This window comes from Convolutriloba macropyga, chromosome 1 (assembly GCF_964194025.1).
Source record: "Convolutriloba macropyga chromosome 1, txConMacr16.3, whole genome shotgun sequence".
Taxonomy (NCBI): Eukaryota; Metazoa; Xenacoelomorpha; order Acoela; family Convolutidae; genus Convolutriloba; species Convolutriloba macropyga.
In genome coordinates, this window is record NC_134468.1 from 4,371,920 (window position 1) to 4,393,426 (window position 21,507).

The window sequence follows — 21,507 nt, forward strand, 5'->3', positions numbered from 1 at the left end:
AACATTAACAACAGAAAGGATGTGACTGAAGACTGATTGTTTGACTACTTTCTTTTTCACTATGCAATTTGGAAGAAATTCTCCAATTTTACTTCGGGATTTCTGTTAAGTTACCAATACGAGTTAGCCCTATTTAAAAGGAAGTCAAGACCACTAACGTAGGGAATCAATAGCGTATCAAAGGAATCAAATTTTTGTTTCGAAAATTGATTACAAGTCGGAGTATTAGTGCGTTTAAAATTGAAATTTGTCCTTCCTAAAACAAGAGGGTGCTAACTTGCTTTTTACGTTCAGTATAAATACCTGAAAAAAATCTATTGTTATGAGTTGTTTCTGACTTTTTGAGTGTATAGTTTTTCGGTACCATAGTTTAACGTGAGCTATTTGTTGAAAAAAGTTCTACCAGCCTTAATTCACTACTAATATTAGTGCCTTCGCTGAGTTCATGAAATACGAGCAATATTTCTCAATCTATTTCTCTGCAAAAGCAAAAATTTTGAAAAAGGTGTGGCATAACAAAACTTTATTTACAGGTAAACCGACAAACTGATCATCAAACTACTACACTACACTCACACTAACTGAACTGATTGAAAAAATCTAGTAAAAATTAAAGCTGAGCATCAAATTCAGTATGAGCGTCGTTTGTTGTTTTTTCAAAACAAGTCATGTTAATAAGCTATTAGAAGAATATCAGCAGGTAGTAAATAATATTACAATGAAAATAGATGTTACATGAACTGAGAGGTGTCATCAAAATAGAGTATTTGGATTAGATTAAACTAGCTTAACTGATTTCAAATGTAGCATAACATGAATGAGAACAAAGTAAAGTCTAATTAATCAATGAAGGTCACGGAGGCTTCTATCTCAATTATTAAGAGGATCTAAACGCCACCGATACTTTGCTGTTAACTAAAATGTCAGCTACCGATACATTCGAGTTATTATTATTATTGTTGTTACTGTTCTCGTTACTATTCGACTTATCCAGCATGAACAAATCCATGAAATGTACGTTCACCGGTTTATTCGCGAGCCTTCCAACGTGAACTATTTTTGCTTCCAATTCCACGTTTTCCACCATGGACGCGAACAACCTAGTAGCTCTCGCATCCCACGAAAGACCCCCGACAGGTTTAATATTATTAAGACATCCTTTGTAAAACAGGCCCGGGATATTTCTAAGATCTCTAGGACAAGGATAGACACAATCTGTCGTAATAATACATTTCTCACCCGTTTCCAAAAGAATAACTTCTAACATTGTACTCTTATCAGCTGAAACGTTGTTTGCTGACGTCATATTTCTGTTACCGCGGTTGGTCCCGTTACTACCAGCATTATTCGCGCCGTTGTTCACACCCCCGGCTGCGGCTCCAACATTTGGTATAACTTTCAATACGTGTGCTCTGCTCAAAATTTTATCAGTGTGCACAATTACAGTATGACCAGCTTTTAGGGTCTGGTTAATGAACGTTTCTCTATTATTGGCAGCTATTTGATGCTGCCCTTTGTTCACAACTTGTCTCAATTGGTGCACTGAAGTTCTGATTACTCTTTGAAAATAATCATCCGTGGTTTGAAATATGAAACTAGACGGTGTAATAACAGACACTATTTTGATCATCACACTGGCTCCTTTTTCAATGTCCGGCAGTTGGAAATCCGAGCTCACACTAAGTTGGTCCAAATCCTGGGTAACTCCAGCCACTCCTGGTCCATCACCAGACGCCACATCCGACTCATTTATCATCCCAATTCCAGGGTTCTCGAACATTGTTAAACTAGAGGGCTCTGTCGCATTAAATAGATCAGTATAAGGCTTCTCGTTGTAAAACGCGTTCACTAATATCGTGCGCCTCGGTCCATTAATACACCTCACTTCGGCTTTAAGAGTAATGGGCTGATTGAGCACTGGTGGGGGTGTATTACACGGACACCCACGCAGTTCAAACGGCATACATAACGGACAGATCTTCATAGCCTCGTCTTTAATTTTGTAACACTTACCCAGGTCAACGTGGTCAATGTTACCCCAGTCCAGGAAAAACAACCTGGCCTTTTTAGCGTCACGTGATATGATGTAAGCTCTGCAGGGACTGTTGTCCAATAAAGCAAAACAGAAGGTGTCGCTCAATGATATCGGGTTTCTAGGTGCACTGCTCAACCGTTGTACAATAGCCATCATCTTTGATTTATTATCTTCAGTTTTAATTAACCCAAATAGAAAATTCGCGTCTGGTTGATGCATAACTACAATTTCGTATGTGCCACCTCTGGGGTAGAATTTTGTGTCAATTTTGTAGGTAACGTGCATTGTAATCAACATACGATTAAACATTTCCATTAACTGTTTCGTTTCTTCTGAAAGCATTTTATCCTGGTAGTCGTTGTAATTTCGAGCATGGGTATTGTTGTTGGTTGTGTTTGCGTTTGGGTTACTATTGAAATTTCCTCCTGCGCTGTTTGTCTGTTGCTGCAGACTATTCGAGGTATTCCCATTAAAATGCTTCAAATTGGAATCGTTACTTGACTTCATTTTTTGTTTGTAATTGTCTCTATAAGAAAGACATCTAACGACTGAAAAAAAATATTAATTTTTGATTAAAAAAGCGCGCAAATTATATTTGGAAAATTTGGATACAATAGTAAATAGTAAGAGATCGTATGTGAGTTAAAACTAGCCAAGGACAATATTCCACAGAGAAATATATAATATATCACGTGTCCATTTATTTAACTAGCAACTTTGACCAAAGTACATTGAAAAGTTCAATTGTGTGAATTTGAAGAGGCAATATAAGGGCACAAACAGCAGCTGGTAGGAAAAGTCTGCTAAGACTGAATCTAAACCGATGGAAGAAAAGTTTCCAGCGTTCAATAATTTATAAGGAGCGTTTTATTTTCCACAAAAGAGTTGCTTGATGCAATCTTTATTCCAAACTGTAGTGTATACCAAAAAGCTATAGTGAATTTTAACATCGAGACTAATATGTCAGTTTATACGTAATAAGAGCACCACATATCTTTTTAAGCCCCTCTATGAGGAAACATACATAAATCTCAGCACACAAAAAGGAATTCACTTGAGAAAGAATACAGCAAACTAAATCACAAGGAGACTAATCCTTAAAACACAGCACGTATTTACTTCCTCATAGTACAGTTACAAGTCCGTCACAGACTTAGGGAAAAACGAAACAGATCAAAACTAATTACTTCACCTTTTGTATTCTGTATAAGACCAAATGAAAATATTGAAAGACTTTTTATTGCTAAGCTATCCTATCAACTTGCACGTGAACGCAAATACTCGGCTTGAACAGAATCGAAGCACGTTTTTAAGTCTTGCAAACAGGCAACTGAATAGGCTTTAATTCTCAACATGTCTTCGTATTTAGAAGATTCGTGGCTGCTGTCATGATACGCAGATTGGTTCTGACTTTTGTCTTGACCAGCACTACCTTTGTTGTTCAGGGTTTTGATAGGGTAACTCGCTATGATTTCGCTCATCTCAGTGAGAGCCGTCTCGGCTGCCGCTATTGCCTCGCGAGTGTTTATCATCTCTTGCGTAGGAGGGAGAAATGTTGAATTTGCTGCTTGGGCTTTCCTCTTTCTGAAACAGACAGTAGTCATTAGCTAATTGCTTTTAGTTCACATACACGAAGTGAAAAACCGAAAGGCAATTACTTGCAACAAACGAAACCATTACTTTTAAAAGAATTAATCAACTAGTGTACAAAGAAATGTTTCAGTCTCTTGAAAGAGCTATTAGTAAAAATGAAACAAAATTGCGAGTTAATTGTTTTCATTCATTGAAGCAAGAGTTTATTTTCCTATGAATTGAATCCATAAACAAAAATGCTAAGCCCAAAACTATCCCTAAGATATTTCCCAACGTAAATAACTAACAAACATTTTTCCTTTCTCTTTATTTTGATGACACAAGGCAAATTACAGTACATTTACAAAATTCGCAAAATTACAGCCTAGTTTCTCGGTTAAATAACTTTCGAAATTGGTGGACAATATAGGGCTGAAAAACAAAATTCTAACAAAAAATCGAATTTCTAGCGTCAGTTCCTTCTAATAAATGCGCCGCATAACGCATCGGCAGTAAAATTATCAAACCTAAGGCGCTTTTATGTTGATAGCTCAGAACTAAACACGAGTAAGCGCTGAGTCGCTTGCCTGCTTTACCGACAGTCTAATTGATTCAATACATACTTCTTGTTATTGAGGCCTTTGGAGTTTGGTTGGATGTCGGCCATTTTGACAGCTAGTGGGTCAATGGTGGCCTCGTTCAATCTCTGCACTGCAGTTCTGATTGCATCCACCCACCTCTGCCTGTCCTTGGCTGTGTCCGCTTTCAACTGGAAAACTTCCCCATTTGCACCAAACACGTTGAAGGACACGCTGTCCTCTTCTTTCGGAGCCACCTAACAACAAAAACAATCTTTATTACTGTTAATGCTGAACCCACCTTGCTCTAAGAAAACATTTCTTGCTTTCAATGCACTGCCTTAATTCTCAAGTCAAGCTACGATGTTTAGCCAAACAAACATTAACAGAAATATCAAAACACCGACTTAAATTAATCAGTTACTCATAAAAGTTAGACGCACAGCATCAAAAAAGCAGGCTCGGTAATGTGCGTTTGCAATATTCCGAACCCCGCTCATCTGCATTCCTGGCTCATCTATTCGAAATGAAACACGGATAGGTAAATTTTGAAAAAATATCAATCAGTTTCCCTTCGGGTGGCCTCCCATTAGAACGAAACTGGATGCCCGCCAATAAAAGGAAAAATAGTAAAAAGAATATCAAATTGAATAAGACGAAAAGTAGACACATTCAAAACCTGATGTTCAAATTTTTTGCCAAAAACTTTGCAACTAAATCCAAGACGCTATCGTCAATTTCTCGGGCGGACTAGCAACCATTTATAAATTTAGCTGGTAGACTGCAAAACAGCCTCCTTGCGTACCACTGACGGACGCTGGTATTGATGCACCGAGGGAAAAATGGAGAGAAACATTGCCGACAGCCTAATTGTTTTTAAAAGTGTCAAACAGTACTCTAAATTAAGCTGCAGTTTCATTAGATTCGATAAAACTCGCGAAATCAGCCTCTAAATTGGAGAAAAATAAGCTTAGTACTGATACCAATTAGCAGTAAAGCCATAATTTCAAGCACCAAGTCTTTATACATTATGTCTTAGTGCCCGGGTTTCATTGGTTTATCCCGTCTCTTTTGAGTTTGCTTTGTGACCTTGAACGTATTAGCTTAAATTTGCTGAAAGACTTCTAAAATCAAAATCATCAGAAACAATACCCAAACATTAGAGAAGTATCTATAAAGACAACAATGGCAAAAAGTGAAATAAAAACAACAAATTATTAAAATCTTTACTGCAGGATACCATACAACATTAGAAATTATAAACATCGCATCGATTCCATTAGGCGAAGAGTGCATAATAATAACAAGTGAATGCAAGATTCAAAAGTTCTCTTACAAACTATCAAGTTTCAATGGCGTCTACGTTGAAAAAAAAACATTAGCTATAAATTGACGACGACTAAAATTGCGCCTCATTATAAGACCGATGAGACCTTATAATATTTGGATTAACATACAAGACCACAAAATCAACAAGAGGCAAAAATAAAAATAACTAATCTATCATGAAAACAAATATTGTCAAACTCAAAAAACCATTGGCTATCAAATGAAATCCTAACGTGGATTCAATTAAAAGCCTCTTTAGCAAAAACAAAACTGATGAGAATAAGCGATAAGACAATAAGAAATAGCGATAAATAAGAATAAGCGATAGGATAATTACGAAACACGAGCAAAACGACAAAATTAATTATTTCGGTACCACATGTGGCCTGCAAGTCACAAAAACCAAGAAACTAAATGGGGACAAATTATAGGCTAACTTATGCCTCATTGGAAAGCCAATACGACCTGTCACTGAAAAAACTAACTAAAAGGACAACAAATATAAAAAAACACCAAACTCAAACAATTCATTCAATTAACATATGACCAATTAGCAGCAGACCCATCATTGACGAAATTAAGCATTAAAAATCAAAACAAACAACAAATACGTGTAAAACTCAAAACGTGACCGATACTTTTTGTCTACAAAAACAGTAAGAAATCAGTAACTGCCCTGTCCCCCTATTGAGGGATCACGAAAACTCTAACTAGGTAGTAGTCAAAAGAAAATCCGGTTCAAAATGAGTACGAAAACAAAAAAAAATTCGATCACACTATACTCTTTACTTTAACAGCAGTAAAAAAATTACCTTTCACATCTCGTCTTTAGCTCTTTTCATTACTCCAACGTGACAAAAACCACCCCTCCAATTTGACCTCCCATTGACAAGAATTCAGACATAGTGAAAAAAACTCCAAAAATAGCCGGAAGACTCAGGAAACGACTCGAAGCCAAAGTAGCTAAAAACCTCGGCCAATCAATTTCTCATCAAAACAGTGTACGTCATTATAGCATTCAATTCGAAGAAAGAAAAATGAACAAAATGAAGATAAAAATGGTATAAAAAATTTTCATAAATCGTCAATTATTGCAACCCAAAAGCAATAAATGCAAGAGGTTGTGATAAATCTTCTCCAACGATAACTTGCTGCAAAATAATCCAATAAGTGAAAACTACTAGGAGGAAAGAAAAAAAAATCCGCTTACTACGACTTTCAAATTTCCACGCAAGTTACATCCAAAACAAGATTTTGTAAGGGACTTTGAAATCATTGACTGCAATGTCGATGTATGACAATAAACAACTAGAAAACATGGTCATCATTGAAACATTAAAAAAATCATTATAGAAAAACATAAACATAGTAAAACCTACAATATTGTCCCAATATGAGCACCATTAAAGTCCTGGCAAATAATGGAAAAAAACCCTCATTCAAAACCATTAACAAAAGGACCTACCGAACCATAACCATCGATACAAAAAACATCAGCGCAAACAGATCAAAAGCACTTCAGAAAATAATATAAATCATAAGACATTACTCGTCTTAAAGATCATCACATCTATACAAGGAATTAAACTGCAATTATAACTGAAATCAACAGTTAGAGATATCAGAAAAAGAAAGCAGCAGAAATCAAAACCGCAAAGTCTCAAATGAAAAATAAAACAAAATACAATAAATTGGATTCAAGCTAACAATTTTGAAACAGTTACGACAAACAGTTAAAGTCAAGCCTAAATATCGAACAAACGAGCAGCCGTAGACAGCACCTAAAGCTGATTTTCGTGCCAATTCAGATAAGAATATAATACATTAGTCATACCTGTCTTGAAAGTCATTACGTAGTTCTTACAATGAACTAAAATGCAAGGTTAATATGAAATCAGCTGTTAGTTATCATGAAAAAAAAGCAACAGAACTCAAAACAACAAGGTTTCAATTTAAAAAAACGTACGATAGAAATTGGATTTAATAACGAATTTGAAGCCGGTAGAACAAAGAAGAGTAAAAATCAAGCCTGAATACCGAGCAAACGAGTATCCATGGACACCAGCCAACGCTGATACCATGGCCAATTAAAATAATCATGACCGGCTGGAACCATCACATGATATAGGTGGACACTCAAGAGGCAGCGAATTGAACAACCACCATTATTGTTGCAATAAAAGCGTCATAACGTCCAGAGAAATAAGGATTTAAAAAAATCCACATTCCACATCAATAACAAACAGAACTACCAAAGAAACCATAACCATCGATACAAAAAATCAGAGCCAAATTGATCAAGACCACTTTAGAATATAATATAAATCATAAGTCATAACCGTCCTGAAAGTCATCACAACTATACAATGAATTTAACTGCAATTATAACTGAAATCAACTGTTAGAGATATCAGAGAAAGAAAGCAGCAGAAATCAAAATCGCACAGCCTCAAATGAAAACTGAAACAAAATACAATAAATTGGATTCAAGCTAACAATTTTGAAACAGTTACGACAAACAGTTAAAGTCAAGCCTAAATATCGAACAAACGAGCAGCCGTAGACAGCACCTAAAGCTGATTTTCGTGCCAATTCAGATAAGAATATAATACATTAGTCATACCTGTCTTGAAAGTCATTACGTAGTTCTTACAATGAACTAAAATGCAAGGTTAATATGAAATCAGCTGTTAGTTATCATGAAAAAAAAGCAGCAGAACTCAAAACATCAAGGTTTCAATTAAAAAAAAACGTACGATAGAAATTGGATTTAATAACGAACTTGAAGCCGGTAGAACAAAGAAGAGTAAAAGTCAAGCCTGATTAACGAGCAAACGAGTATCCATGGACACCAACCAACGCTGATACCATGGCCAATCAAAAAATCATGACCGGCTGGAACCATCACATGATATAGGTGGACACTCAAGAGGCAGCGAAATGAACAACCACCATTATTGTTGCAATAAAAGCGTCATAACGTCCAGAGAAATAACGATTTCAAGAAATCCATATTCCACATCAATAACAAACAGAACTACCAAAGAAACCATAACCATCGATACAAAAAATCAGAGCCAAATTGATCGAGACCACTTTAGAATATAATATAAATCATAACCTTCCTGAAAGTCATCACATCTATACAATGAATTAAACTGCAATTATAACTGAAATCAACTGTTAGAGATATCAGAAAAAGAAAGCAGCCGAAATCAAAATCGCAAAGCCTCAAATGAAAACTGAAACAAAATACAATAAATTGGATTCAAGATAACAATTTTGAAACAGTTACGACAAAGAGTTAAAGTCAAGCCTAAATATCGAACAAACGAGCAGCCATAGACAGCACCTAAAGCTGATTTTCGTGCCAATTCAGATAAGAATATAAATCATTAGTCATACCTGTCTTGAAAGTCATTACGTAGTTTATACAAAGAAATAAAATGCAAGGTTAATATGAAATTAGCTGTTAGTTATCATGAAAAAAGCAGCAGAACTCAAAACAACAAGGTTTCAATTAAAAAAAACGTACAATAGAAAATGGATTCAATAACAAATTTGAAGCCGGTAGAACAAAGAAGAGTAAAAGTCAAGCCTGATTAACGAGCAAACGAGTATCCATGGACACCAACCAACGCTGATACCATGGCCAATCAAAAAATCATGACCGGCTGGAACCATCACATGATATAGGTGGACACTCAAGAGGCAGCGAAATGAACAACCACCATTATTGTTGCAATAAAAGCGTCATAACGTCCAGAGAAATAACGATTTCAAGAAATCCATATTCCACATCAATAACAAACAGAACTACCAAAGAAACCATAACCATCGATACAAAAAATCAGAGCCAAATTGATCGAGACCACTTTAGAATATAATATAAATCATAAGTCATAACCGTCCTGAAAGTCATCACAACTATACAATGAATTTAACTGCAATTATAACTGAAATCAACTGTTAGAGATATCAGAGAAAGAAAGCAGCAGAAATCAAAATCGCACAGCCTCAAATGAAAACTGAAACAAAATACAATAAATTGGATTCAAGATAACAATTTTGAAACAGTTACGACAAAGAGTTAAAGTCAAGCCTAAATATCGAACAAACGAGCAGCCGTAGACAGCACCTAAAGCTGATTTTCGTGCCAATTCAGATAAGAATATAAAACATTAGTCATACCTGTCTTGAAAGTCATTACGTAGTTTATACAATGAACTAAAATGCAAGGTTAATATGAAATCAGCTGTTAGTTATCATGAAAAAAAAGCAGCAGAACTCAAAACATCAAGGTTTCAATTAAAAAAAAACGTACGATAGAAATTGGATTTAATAACGAACTTGAAGCCGGTAGAACAAAGAAGAGTAAAAGTCAAGCCTGATTAACGAGCAAACGAGTATCCATGGACACCAACCAACGCTGATACCATGGCCAATCAAAAAATCATGACCGGCTGGAACCATCACATGATATAGGTGGACACTCAAGAGGCAGCGAAATGAACAACCACCATTATTGTTGCAATAAAAGCGTCATAACGTCCAGAGAAATAACGATTTCAAGAAATCCATATTCCACATCAATAACAAACAGAACTACCAAAGAAACCATAACCATCGATACAAAAAATCAGAGCCAAATTGATCGAGACCACTTCAGAATATAATATAAATCATAACCTTCCTGAAAGTCATCACATCTATACAATGAATTAAACTGCAATTATAACTGAAATCAACTGTTAGAGATATCAGAAAAAGAAAGCAGCAGAAATCAAAATCGCAAAGCCTCAAATGAAAACTGAAACAAAATACAATAAATTGGATTCAAGATAACAATTTTGAAACAGTTACGACAAAGAGTTAAAGTCAAGCCTAAATATCGAACAAACGAGCAGCCGTAGACAGCACCTAAAGCTGATTTTCGTGCCAATTCAGATAAGAATATAAAACATTAGTCATACCTGTCTTGAAAGTCATTACGTAGTTTATACAATGAACTAAAATGCAAGTTTAATATGAAATTAGCTGTTAGTTATCATGAAAAAAGCAGCAGAACTCAAAACAACAAGGTTTCAATTAAAAAAAACGTACAATAGAAAATGGATTCAATAACAAATTTGAAGCCAGTAGAACAAAGAAGAGTAAAAGTCAAGCCTGATTAACGAGCAAACGAGTATCCATGGACACCAACCAACGCTGATACCATGGCCAATCAAAAAATCATGACCGGCTGGAACCATCACATGATATAGGTGGACACTCAAGAGGCAGCGAAATGAACAACCACCATTATTGTTGCAATAAAAGCGTCATAACGTCCAGAGAAATAACGATTTCAAGAAATCCATATTCCACATCAATAACAAACAGAACTACCAAAGAAACCATAACCATCGATACAAAAAATCAGAGCCAAATTGATCGAGACCACTTTAGAATATAATATAAATCATAACCTTCCTGAAAGTCATCACATCTATACAATGAATTAAACTGCAATTATAACTGAAATCAACTGTTAGAGATATCAGAAAAAGAAAGCAGCCGAAATCAAAATCGCAAAGCCTCAAATGAAAACTGAAACAAAATACAATAAATTGGATTCAAGATAACAATTTTGAAACAGTTACGACAAAGAGTTAAAGTCAAGCCTAAATATCGAACAAACGAGCAGCCATAGACAGCACCTAAAGCTGATTTTCGTGCCAATTCAGATAAGAATATAAATCATTAGTCATACCTGTCTTGAAAGTCATTACGTAGTTTATACAAAGAAATAAAATGCAAGGTTAATATGAAACTAGCTGTTAGTTATCATGAAAAAAGCAGCAGAACTCAAAACAACAAGGTTTCAATTAAAAAAAACGAGCCTGAATACCGAGCAAACGAGTATCCGTGGACATCAACCAACGCTGATACCACGGCCAGTTAAAATAATCATGACCGACTGGAACCATCACATGATATAGGTGGACACTCGAGAGGCAGCGAAAAGAACAACCACCATTATTGTTGCATTAAAAGCGCCATAAAGTCCAGAGAATTAACGGTTTAAAAAAATCCACATTCCACATCAATAACAAACAGAACTACCAAAGACACATAACCATCGATACAAAAAATCAGAGCCAAATTGATCAAAACCACTTTAGAATATAATATTAACCATAAGTCATAACCGTCCTGAAAGTCATCACATATATACAATGAATTAAACTGCAACTATAACTGAAATGAACTGTTAGAGATATCAGCAATAAAAGAAACAAAAATCCAAGAGTCAAAAATAAAACAAGCAAAAGAAATTGGATTCAACCTAACAATTTTGAAACCGTTACAAAAATGCCCTAGAGTCAAGCCTATACACCGAACAAACTAGTAACGTAGTGCGCACCCAAAGCTGCCATTTGGGCAAATTCAGAGCAAAACCACAAAATTATAAGTCACCCGTCTTGAATGTCTTCAGACCATCTAAACAATGAATTAAAATGTAAGTATAGCCCGAAATTGACTGCTAGAGATATCACAAAAAGAAAGCAACTCAAAACCGCAAAGAATAAAAAAAAAACTATTATACAATAGAAATTGGATTCAACAACAATTTTTGAACCAATATAAAAAATGCCTTAGAGTCAAGCCTGAACACCGAACAAACGAGTAGCCGTAGACAGCACTCAAAACTGCCATTCGGGCAAATTCAGAGCAGAATAAAAAAGATAAGTCATACCCGACTTGAAAGTCATCGCATAGTTCATACAATCAACCAAAATGCAAGAACAACCTTCAATCAGCTGTCATTTAACATGCCATAAAAAGACATATGAACGATTAACGGGACAAACGATTAACCGTAGACATCAACCAACGCTGATACCAGGGTCAGTTGAATAGTAATGCCCGACAGGAACCATCACATGACATACGTGGACACTTGAAAGGCAGCACAGAGAACAACCTCCACTATTGTCAGAATAAAGGCGACATCAAGTCCATATAATTAACCGTTATAAAAGTCTAAATCAACAACAAAAAGACCTACCAAAGAAACAATAACCATCGATACCAAACATCAGAGTCAAACTGATCAAAGCCACTTTACAATATAATAGAAATGAATTGTTAGAGCTTTCAGAAAAAGAAAGCAACAGAACTCAAAATCGCAAAGTCTCAAATGAAAAAACAAAATACAATAGAAAATGCATTCATAATAACAATTTTGAAACAGTTACGACAAAGAGTTAAAGTCAAGCCTAAATACCGAAAAAACGAGCAACCGCAAACAGCACCCAAAGCTGCTTTTCGGGACAATTCAGATCAGAATATAAATCCTAAGTCATACCCGTCTTGAAAGTAATCACGTAGTTTATACAATGAAATAAAGTGCAAGATTAAAATGAAATCAACTGTTAGTTATCATAAAAAGAAATCAACAGAACTTAAAACCAAACGGCCTCAATTAAAAAAAACTTACGAAAGAAATTTGATTCCTATAACAAATTTGAAGCCAGTACAACAAAGAAGAGTATAAGTCAAGCGTAAACACCGAACAAGCGAAAAACCGCATACATTAACCAACGTTGATACCAGGGGAAAAGTTGCAAAAATCATGACCGACTGGAACCCGCACTTGATATAAGTGGTCACCAAAAGGCAGCGGAGAGAACAACCTATATTGTCTCAATAAGAGCACCATAAAAGTCCAGATAAATAACGGTACCAAAAACCAAGTTCAAATTCATTGAAAAATGACCTACCGAAGAAACCATAAATATCGACACAAAACAGAACCAAACAGATCAAAACCTCTGCAGAATAAAACGTAAATCATCAGTCATACCCGTCTTGAACCTCATCCATACAATGAATTAAAGTTATCAGAAACGAAAAAAAATCCAAAACCGCACAGTCGTAAAATTAAAAAAAACCTGCAAAGAAACTGGATTGATCCTAACAATTTTGAACACCGTTAAAAAATGCTCTAGAGTCAAACCTAAGCACCGAACAAACGAGTATCCGTAGACAGCACGCAAAGCTGCCATTCGGGCAAATTCAGAGCAGAATGAAAATCACAAGTCATACCCGTCTTGAAAGTCATCACATCTAGGCAATGAATTAAAATGCAAGTATAACCTGAAAATGAATGTTAGAGATGTCACAAAAAAGCAACTCAAAACCGCAAAGTCTCAAACAAAAAACATACAAAACAATTTTGAAAACAATACAAAAAATGCCATAGAGTCAAGCATAGAAACCGAAGAAAAGAGTCAAAAGAATAACCAGAATTGAAATTTAACCAAAATGGAAGAATAACCTACAATCAACTGTTAGTTAAAATAAACAGGAAGCAACAAAACTCAAAACCACAAAATCTCAAACGAAAACACATAAACGATAAACCGAAAAAAATGTTAACCGTAGACATCAACCAACGCTGATACCAGGGCCAGTTGAACAATCACATGACATACGTGGACACTTGAAAGGCAGCACAGAGAACAACCTCCACTATCGTCAACATAAAGGCGCCATAAAGTCCAGATAATTACAATGAACTAAAATGCAAGATTAACTTGAAATCAACTGTTAGTTATCAAAAAAAGAAAGCAACAACACTCAAAATTGTAAGGTCTAAAAAAATTATTATACAATAAATTGGATTCAAAAACTATTTTGAAACCAATGAAAATGTGCCTTAGAGTCAAGCCTAAACACCGAACAAACGAGTCAAAATATTAAACAAAATGCAAGATCAACCAAAATACAAGAATAACCTACAATCAACTGTTAATTAACATAAACAGGAAGCAACAAAACTCAAAAACTACAAAATCTACATACATCAACGAAAAAAACAGACAAATGATTAATCGAAAAAACGATTAACCGTAGAAATCAACCAACGCTGATACCAGGGCCAGTGGAAATAGTAATGCCTGATAGGAACCATCACATGACATACGTAGACACTTGAAAGAAAGCACAGAGAACAAACTCCACTATCGTCAACATAAAGGCGCCATAAAGTCCAGCTAATTACAATGAACTAAAATGCAAGATTAACTTGAAATCAACTGTTAGTTATCATAAAAAGAAAGCAACAACACTCAAAATTGTAAGAACTAAAAAAATTATTCTAGAACAAATTGGATTAAAAAACAATTTTGAAAGCAATGAAAATGTGCCTTAGAGTCCAGTCTAAACATCAAACAAACGAGTCAAAAGATTAAACAAAATGCAAGATCCACCAAAATACAAGAATAACCTACAATCAACTGTTAATTAACATAAACAGGAAGCAACAAAACTAAAAACCACAAAATCTCAAATGCAAAAAAAAAAAACAAAATTGATATTGGAATCAAAATAAAAATTTTTGAAACGGTTACCACAAAGAGTTAAAGTCAAGCTTAAATACCGAACAAACGAGCAACCGCAATTACAATTAGCACCCAAAGCAGGTATTCGAATCAAACAATTCAGATCAGAATATAAATCATAAGTCATACCCGTCTTGAAAGTCATCACGTAGTTTATACGACGAACTAAACTGCAAGATTAAAATGAAACCAAATGTAAGTTATCATAAAAAGAAATCAACAGAACTCAAAACCAAACGGTCTCAATTAAAAAAAACTTACAAAAGAAATTTGATTCCTATAACAAATTTGAAGCCAACACAACAAAGAAGAATATAAGTTAAGCCTAAACACCGACCAAGCGAAAAACCGCATACAGTAAAGAACGTTGATACCAGGGAAAAAGTTGCAAAAATCATGATCGACACTATAAGTGGTCACCAAAAAGGCAGCGGAGAGAATAACCTCCTAAATTGTCTCAATAAGAGAACCATAAAAGTCCAGACAAATAACGGTACAAAAAACCAAATTCAAAGTCATTGAAAAATGACCTACCGAAGAAACCATAACAAACATCGACACAAAACAGAACAAAACAGATCAAAACCTCTGCAGAATAAAACGGAAACCATCAGTCATACCCGTCTTGAACCTCATCACATCTATACACCGAACGAACGAGTATCCGTAGACAGCACCCAAAGCTGCCATTCGGGCAAATTCAGAGCAGAATGAAAATCACAAGTCATACCCGTCTTGAAAGTCATCACACAATCTAGGCAATGAATTAAAATGCAAGTATAACCTGAAATTGAATGTTAGAGATGTCACAAAAAGCAACTCAAAACCGCAAAGTCTCAAACAAAAAAACATACGTAACAATTTTGAAAACAATACAAAAAATGCCATAGAGTCAAGCATAAAAACCGAACAAACGAGTATCCGTAGACAGCAACCAAAGCTGCCATTCGGGCAAATTCAGAGCAGAACGAAAATTACAAGTCATACCCGTCTTGAAAGTCATCACATCATGTAAACAAGGAATTAAATTGCAAGTATAACCTGAAATCGACTGTTAGAAGTCACAAAACGAAAGCAACTCAAAACTGCAAAGTCTCAAAAAATTATACAACAGAAATTGGATTCAATATAACAATTTTGAAACCAATACAACAAAATGCCTGAAAGTCTAGCCCGAAAACCAATAAAACGAGTCAAAAGATTAACCAAAAAAGAAAATTACCCCATATGCAAGAATAACCTACAATCAACTGTTAGTTAATAAACAGGAAGCAACAAACATCAAAACTACAAAATCTACATACATCAACGAAAAAAACAAACAAATGATTAATCGAAAAAACGATTAACCATAGAAATCAACCAACGCTGATACCAGAACCAGTTGACATAGTCATGCTCAACAGGAACCATCACATGACATACGTGGACACTCGAAAGGCAGCGCAGAGAACAACCTCCACTATTGTCACAAAAAAGCAACAGAGTCCAGGTAATTAACGGTTTAAAAAACCCACATTCTAAAACAATAACAAAGACACCAAAAAAAGAAATTATTGCCATCGATAAAAAAACATCAGAGCCAAACTGATTAAAACCACTTTAGAACATAATATAAATCACAAAACATAACCGTCCTGAAAGTCATCACATCTATACAATGAATTAAACTGCAATTATACCTGAAATTAACTGTTAGTTATCAGAAACGAAAAACACAAAAATCTAAAACCGCACAGTCGCAAATAAAGAAATTGGATTAATCCTAACAATTTTAAAACTGTTAAAAAAGTGCCCTAGAGTCAAGCCTAAGCACCGAACAAACGAGTATCCGTAGACAGCACCCAAAGCTGCCATTCGGGCAAATTCAGAGCAGAATGAAAATCACAAGTCATACCCGTATTGAAAGTCATCACATCATCTAAGCAATGAATTAAAATGCAAGTATAAACTGAAATTTAATGTTAGAAATGTCACAAAAAAGCAACTCAAAACCGCAAAGTCTCAAACAAAAAACATACATAACAATTTTGAAAACAATACAAAAAATGCCATAGAGTCAAGCATAGAAACCGAAGAAAAGAGTCAAAAGAATAACCAGAATTGAAATTTAACCAAAATGGAAGAATAACCTACAATCAACTGTTAGGTAAAATAAACAGAAAGCAACAAACGCAAAACCACAAAATTTCAAACGAAAAAACATACAAACGATAAACCGAAAAAAATGTTTACCGTAGACATCAACCAACGCTGATACCAGGGCCAGTTGAAATAGTAATGCCCGACAGGAACCATCACGTGACATACGTGGACACTTGAGAAGAAAGAACAGAGAACAAACTCCATTATTGTCACAATAAAGGCTCCAATAGTCCAGATAATTATTGGTTTGAAAAAATCCACATTCTAAACCAATAACAAAAAGACCAACCAAAGAAACCATAACCATCGATACAAAACATCAGAGCCAAGCTGATCAAAACCACTTTAGATTATAATATTTATCATAAGTCATAACCGTCCTGAAAGTCATCACATCTATACAATGAACTAAACTGCGATTATACCTGAAATCAACTGTTAGAGATATCAAAAAAAGAAAGGAACACAACTCAAACCGCAAAGTCTCAAATGAAGAAAAAAACAAAATACAATAGAAATTGGATTCAAGATAACAAACTTGAAACGGTTACGACAAAGAGTTAAAGTACAGCCTAAATACCGAACAAACGAGCAACAGCAAACAGCATTCAAAGCTGATTTTCGGGCCAATTCAGGTAAAAATATAAATCATGAAAGTCATGCAAACCCATCTTGAAAGTCATCACATAGTTTATACAATGAACTAAAATGCAAGATTAACTTGAAATCAACTGTTAGTTATCATAAAAAGAAAGCAACAACACTAAAAATTGGCAGGTCTCAAATAAAAACTATTATACAATAAATTGGATTCAAAAACAACTTTGAAACCAATGAAAATATGCCTTAGATTCAAGCCCAAACACCCAACAAACGAGTAACCGTAGACAGCACCCAGAGCTGCCATTCGGAAAAATTAGAGCGCAATGAAAAATCATAAGTCATACCCTTCTTGAAAGTCATCACATTATCTAAACAATAAATTAAATGGCAAGTATAACCTGAAATCGACTGTTAGAGATGTCACAGAAATAAAGCAACTCAAAACCGCAAAGTCTAAAATAAAAAAACATATAGAAATTGGATTCAAAAACAATTGGAAACCAATGAAAATATGCCTTAGAGTTAAGCCTAAACACCGAACAAACGAGTCAAAAGATTAAACAAAATGCAAGATCAACTAAAATACAAGAATAACCTACAACCAACTGTAAGTTAACATAAAAAGGAATCAACAAAACTCAAAACCACCAAATCTCAAATGAAGAAAAAAAACAAATTAGATATTGGATTCAAAATAACAATTTTTGAAACGGTTACGACAAAGAGTTAAAGTCAAGCTGAAATACCAAACAAACGAGCAACCGCAAATAGCACCCAGAGCAGATTTTCGGATCAAACAATTCAGATCAGTATATAAATCATAAGTCATACCCGTCTTGAAAGTCATCACGTAGTTTATACGATGAACTAAAGTGCAAAATTAAAATGAAACCAACTGTTAGTTATGATAAAAAGAAATCAAAAGAACTCAAAACCAAACGGTCTCAATTAAAAACTTATACGAAAGAAATTTGATTCCTATAACAAATTTGAAGCCAGTGCAACAAAGAAGAGTATAAGCCAAGCCTAAACACCGAACAAGCCAAAAACCGCACAAATTAACCAACGTTGATACCAGGGAAAAAGTTGCAAAAATCATGACCGACCCGAACCAGCACTTGATAAAAGTGGTCACCAAAAAGGCAGCGGAAAGAACAACCTCTTATATTGTCTCAATAAGAGCACCATAAAAGTCCAGATAAATAACGGTACAAAAAACCAAATTCGAAGTCATTGAAAAATGACCTACCGAAGATACCATAAACAAACATCGGCACAAAACAGAACCAAACGGATCAAAACCTCTGCAGAAGAAAACGTAAATCATCAGTCATACCCGTCTTGAACCTCATCACATCTATACAATGAATTAAAGTTATCAGAAACAAAAGAAAAATCCAAAACCGCACAGTCGTAAAAATAAAAAAACCCGCAAAAGAACTGGATTGATCCTATCAATTTTGAACACCGTTAAAAAATGCCATAGAGACAAGCCTAAGCACCGAAGGAACGAATATCCGTAGACAGCACCCAAAGCTGCCATTCGGCCAATTCATCAGATCATGTAAACAAGGAATTAAAATGCAAGTATAACCTGAAATCGACTGTTAGAAGTCACAAAACGAAAGCAACTCAAAACTGCAAAGTCTCAAATGAAAAACATACAATAGAAATTGGATTCAATATAACAATTTTGAAAATAATACAAAAAAATGCCTGAGAGTCAAGCCTGAAAACCGATAAAACGAGTCAAAAGATTAACTAAAAAACAAGATTAACCTATATACAGGAATAACCTACAATCAACTGTTAGTTAACAAACAGGAAGCAAAAAAAACCACAAAATCTACATACATCATTGAAAAAAAACAGAAACGATTAATCGAAAAAACGATTAACCGTAGAAATCAACCAACGCTGATACCAGGGACAGTTGACATAGTAATGCTCGACAGGACTCATCACATGACATAGGTGGACACTCGAAAGGCAGCGCAGAGATCAACCTCCTTTATTGTCACAAAAAAGCAAAATAAAGTCCAGAAAATTAACGATTAAAGCTAAAAATCCCTTTGAACGAAGTCCAGATTAACGATCAAAATCCCTTCTAAATCAATAGCAAAAAGACCAACCAAAGAAACAATAACCATCGATACAAAACATCAGAGCCAAGCTGATCAAAACCACTTTAGATTATAATATTTATCATAAGTCATAACCGTCCTGAAAGTCATCACATCTATACAATGAACTAAACTGCGATTATACCTGAAATCAACTGTTAGAGATATCAAAAAAGAAAACAACACAACTCAAAACCGCAAAGTCTCAAATGAAAAAATAAAATACAATAGAAATTGGATTCAAGATAACAATTTTGAAACGGTTACGACAAAGAGTTAAAGTCAAGCCCAAATACCGAACAAACGAGCAACCGCAAACAGCACTCAAAGCTGATTTTTGGGCCAATTCAGATAAGAATATAAATCATGAGTCATACCCGTCTTGAAAGTCATTACGTAGTTTATACAAACTAAAATGCAAGGTTAATATGAAATAAGCTGTTAGTTGTCATGAAAAAAAGCAACAGAACTCAAAACCACAACGTTTCAATAAAAAAAACGTACAAGAGAAATTGGATTCAATAACAAATTTCAAGCCGGTATAACAAAGAATAGTAAAAATCAAGCTTGAATAACGAGCAAAAGAGTATCCATGGGCATCAACCAACGCTGATACCATGGCCAGTTAAAATAATCATAACCGGCTGGAACCATCACATGATATAGGTGGACACTCGAGAGGCAGCGAAAAGAACAACCACCATTATTGTTGCATTAAAAGCGCCATAAAGTCCAGAGAATTAACGGTTTAAAAAAATCCACAATCCACATCAATAAAAAAAAGAACTACCAAAGAAACCATAACCATCGATACAAAAAATCAGAGCCAAATTGATCAAAACCACTTTAGAATATAATATAAATCATAAGTCATAACCGTCCTGAAAGTCATCACATCTATACAATGAACTAAACTGCGATTATATCTGAAATCAACTGTTAGAGATATCAAAAAAAGAAAGCAACACAACTCAAAACCGCAAAGTCTGAAATGAAAAAAAAAACAAAAAAACAATAGAAATTGGATTCAAGATAACATTTTTGAAACTGTTACGACAAAGAGTTAAAGTCTTTAAATATATATAAAGCCCAAATACTGAACAAGCGAGCAACCGCAAGCAGCACTCAAAGCTGACTTTTGGGCCAATTCAGATAAGAATATAAATCAAGAGTCATACCTGTCTTGAAAGTCATCACATAGTTTATACAATGAACTAAAATGCAAGATTAACTTGAAATCAACTGTTAGTTATCATAAAAAGAAAGCAGCAACACTCAAGCCCAAACACCGAACAAACGAGTAACCGTAGACAGCACCCAGAGCTGCCATTCGGAAAAATTAGAGCGCAATGAAAAATCCTAAGTCATACCCTTCTTGAAAGTCATCACATTATCTAAACAATGAATTAAATGGCAAGTATAACCTGAAATCGACTATAAGAGATATCACAGAAAGAAATCAACTCAAAACCGCAAAGTCTAAAATAAAAAACATATAGAAATTGGATTCAAAAACAATTTTTAAACTAATGAAAATATGCCTTAGAGTCCAAACTAAACACCGAACAAACGAGTCAAGAGATTAAACAAATTGCAAGATCAACCAAAATACAAGAATAACCTACAATCAACTGTTAGTTAACATAAACAGGAAGCAACAAAATTCAAAACAACAAAATCTCAAATGCAAACAAAAACAAACGATCAACCGAAAAAACGATTAACCGTAGACA

General features: G+C 34.8%; 2 protein-coding genes across 2 annotated transcripts in view; both read right to left on the minus strand.

Annotated features, from left to right (window-relative positions):
• Positions 1-510: 510 nt before the first annotated feature.
• Positions 511-2,787, minus strand: LOC142358664 (uncharacterized). The gene has a single exon (XM_075410159.1). It carries the CDS (start codon positions 2,540-2,542, stop codon positions 878-880), a length of 1,665 nt encoding a protein of 554 aa, XP_075266274.1. The 5' UTR covers positions 2,543-2,787; the 3' UTR covers positions 511-877.
• A 133-nt stretch (positions 2,788-2,920) lies between these two features.
• Positions 2,921-21,507, minus strand: part of LOC142358671 (oxysterol-binding protein-related protein 11-like) — a 54,974-nt gene continuing 36,387 nt past the window's right edge. The window contains exons 2-3 of the mRNA XM_075410173.1: positions 4,231-4,442; positions 2,921-3,619 (exon numbers count right to left, since the gene is read on the minus strand). Of these exons, the coding sequence (XP_075266288.1) occupies positions 3,292-3,619; positions 4,231-4,442 (540 nt within the window). The 3' untranslated portion in view covers positions 2,921-3,291. The remainder of the gene's footprint in view (positions 3,620-4,230; positions 4,443-21,507) is intronic.

What these genes read in the sequence shown, in the direction of transcription:
- LOC142358664 (XM_075410159.1), bottom strand. Translation starts at nt 2,542, where the DNA reads ATGAAGTCAAGTAACGATTCCAATTTGAAGCATTTTAATGGGAATACC.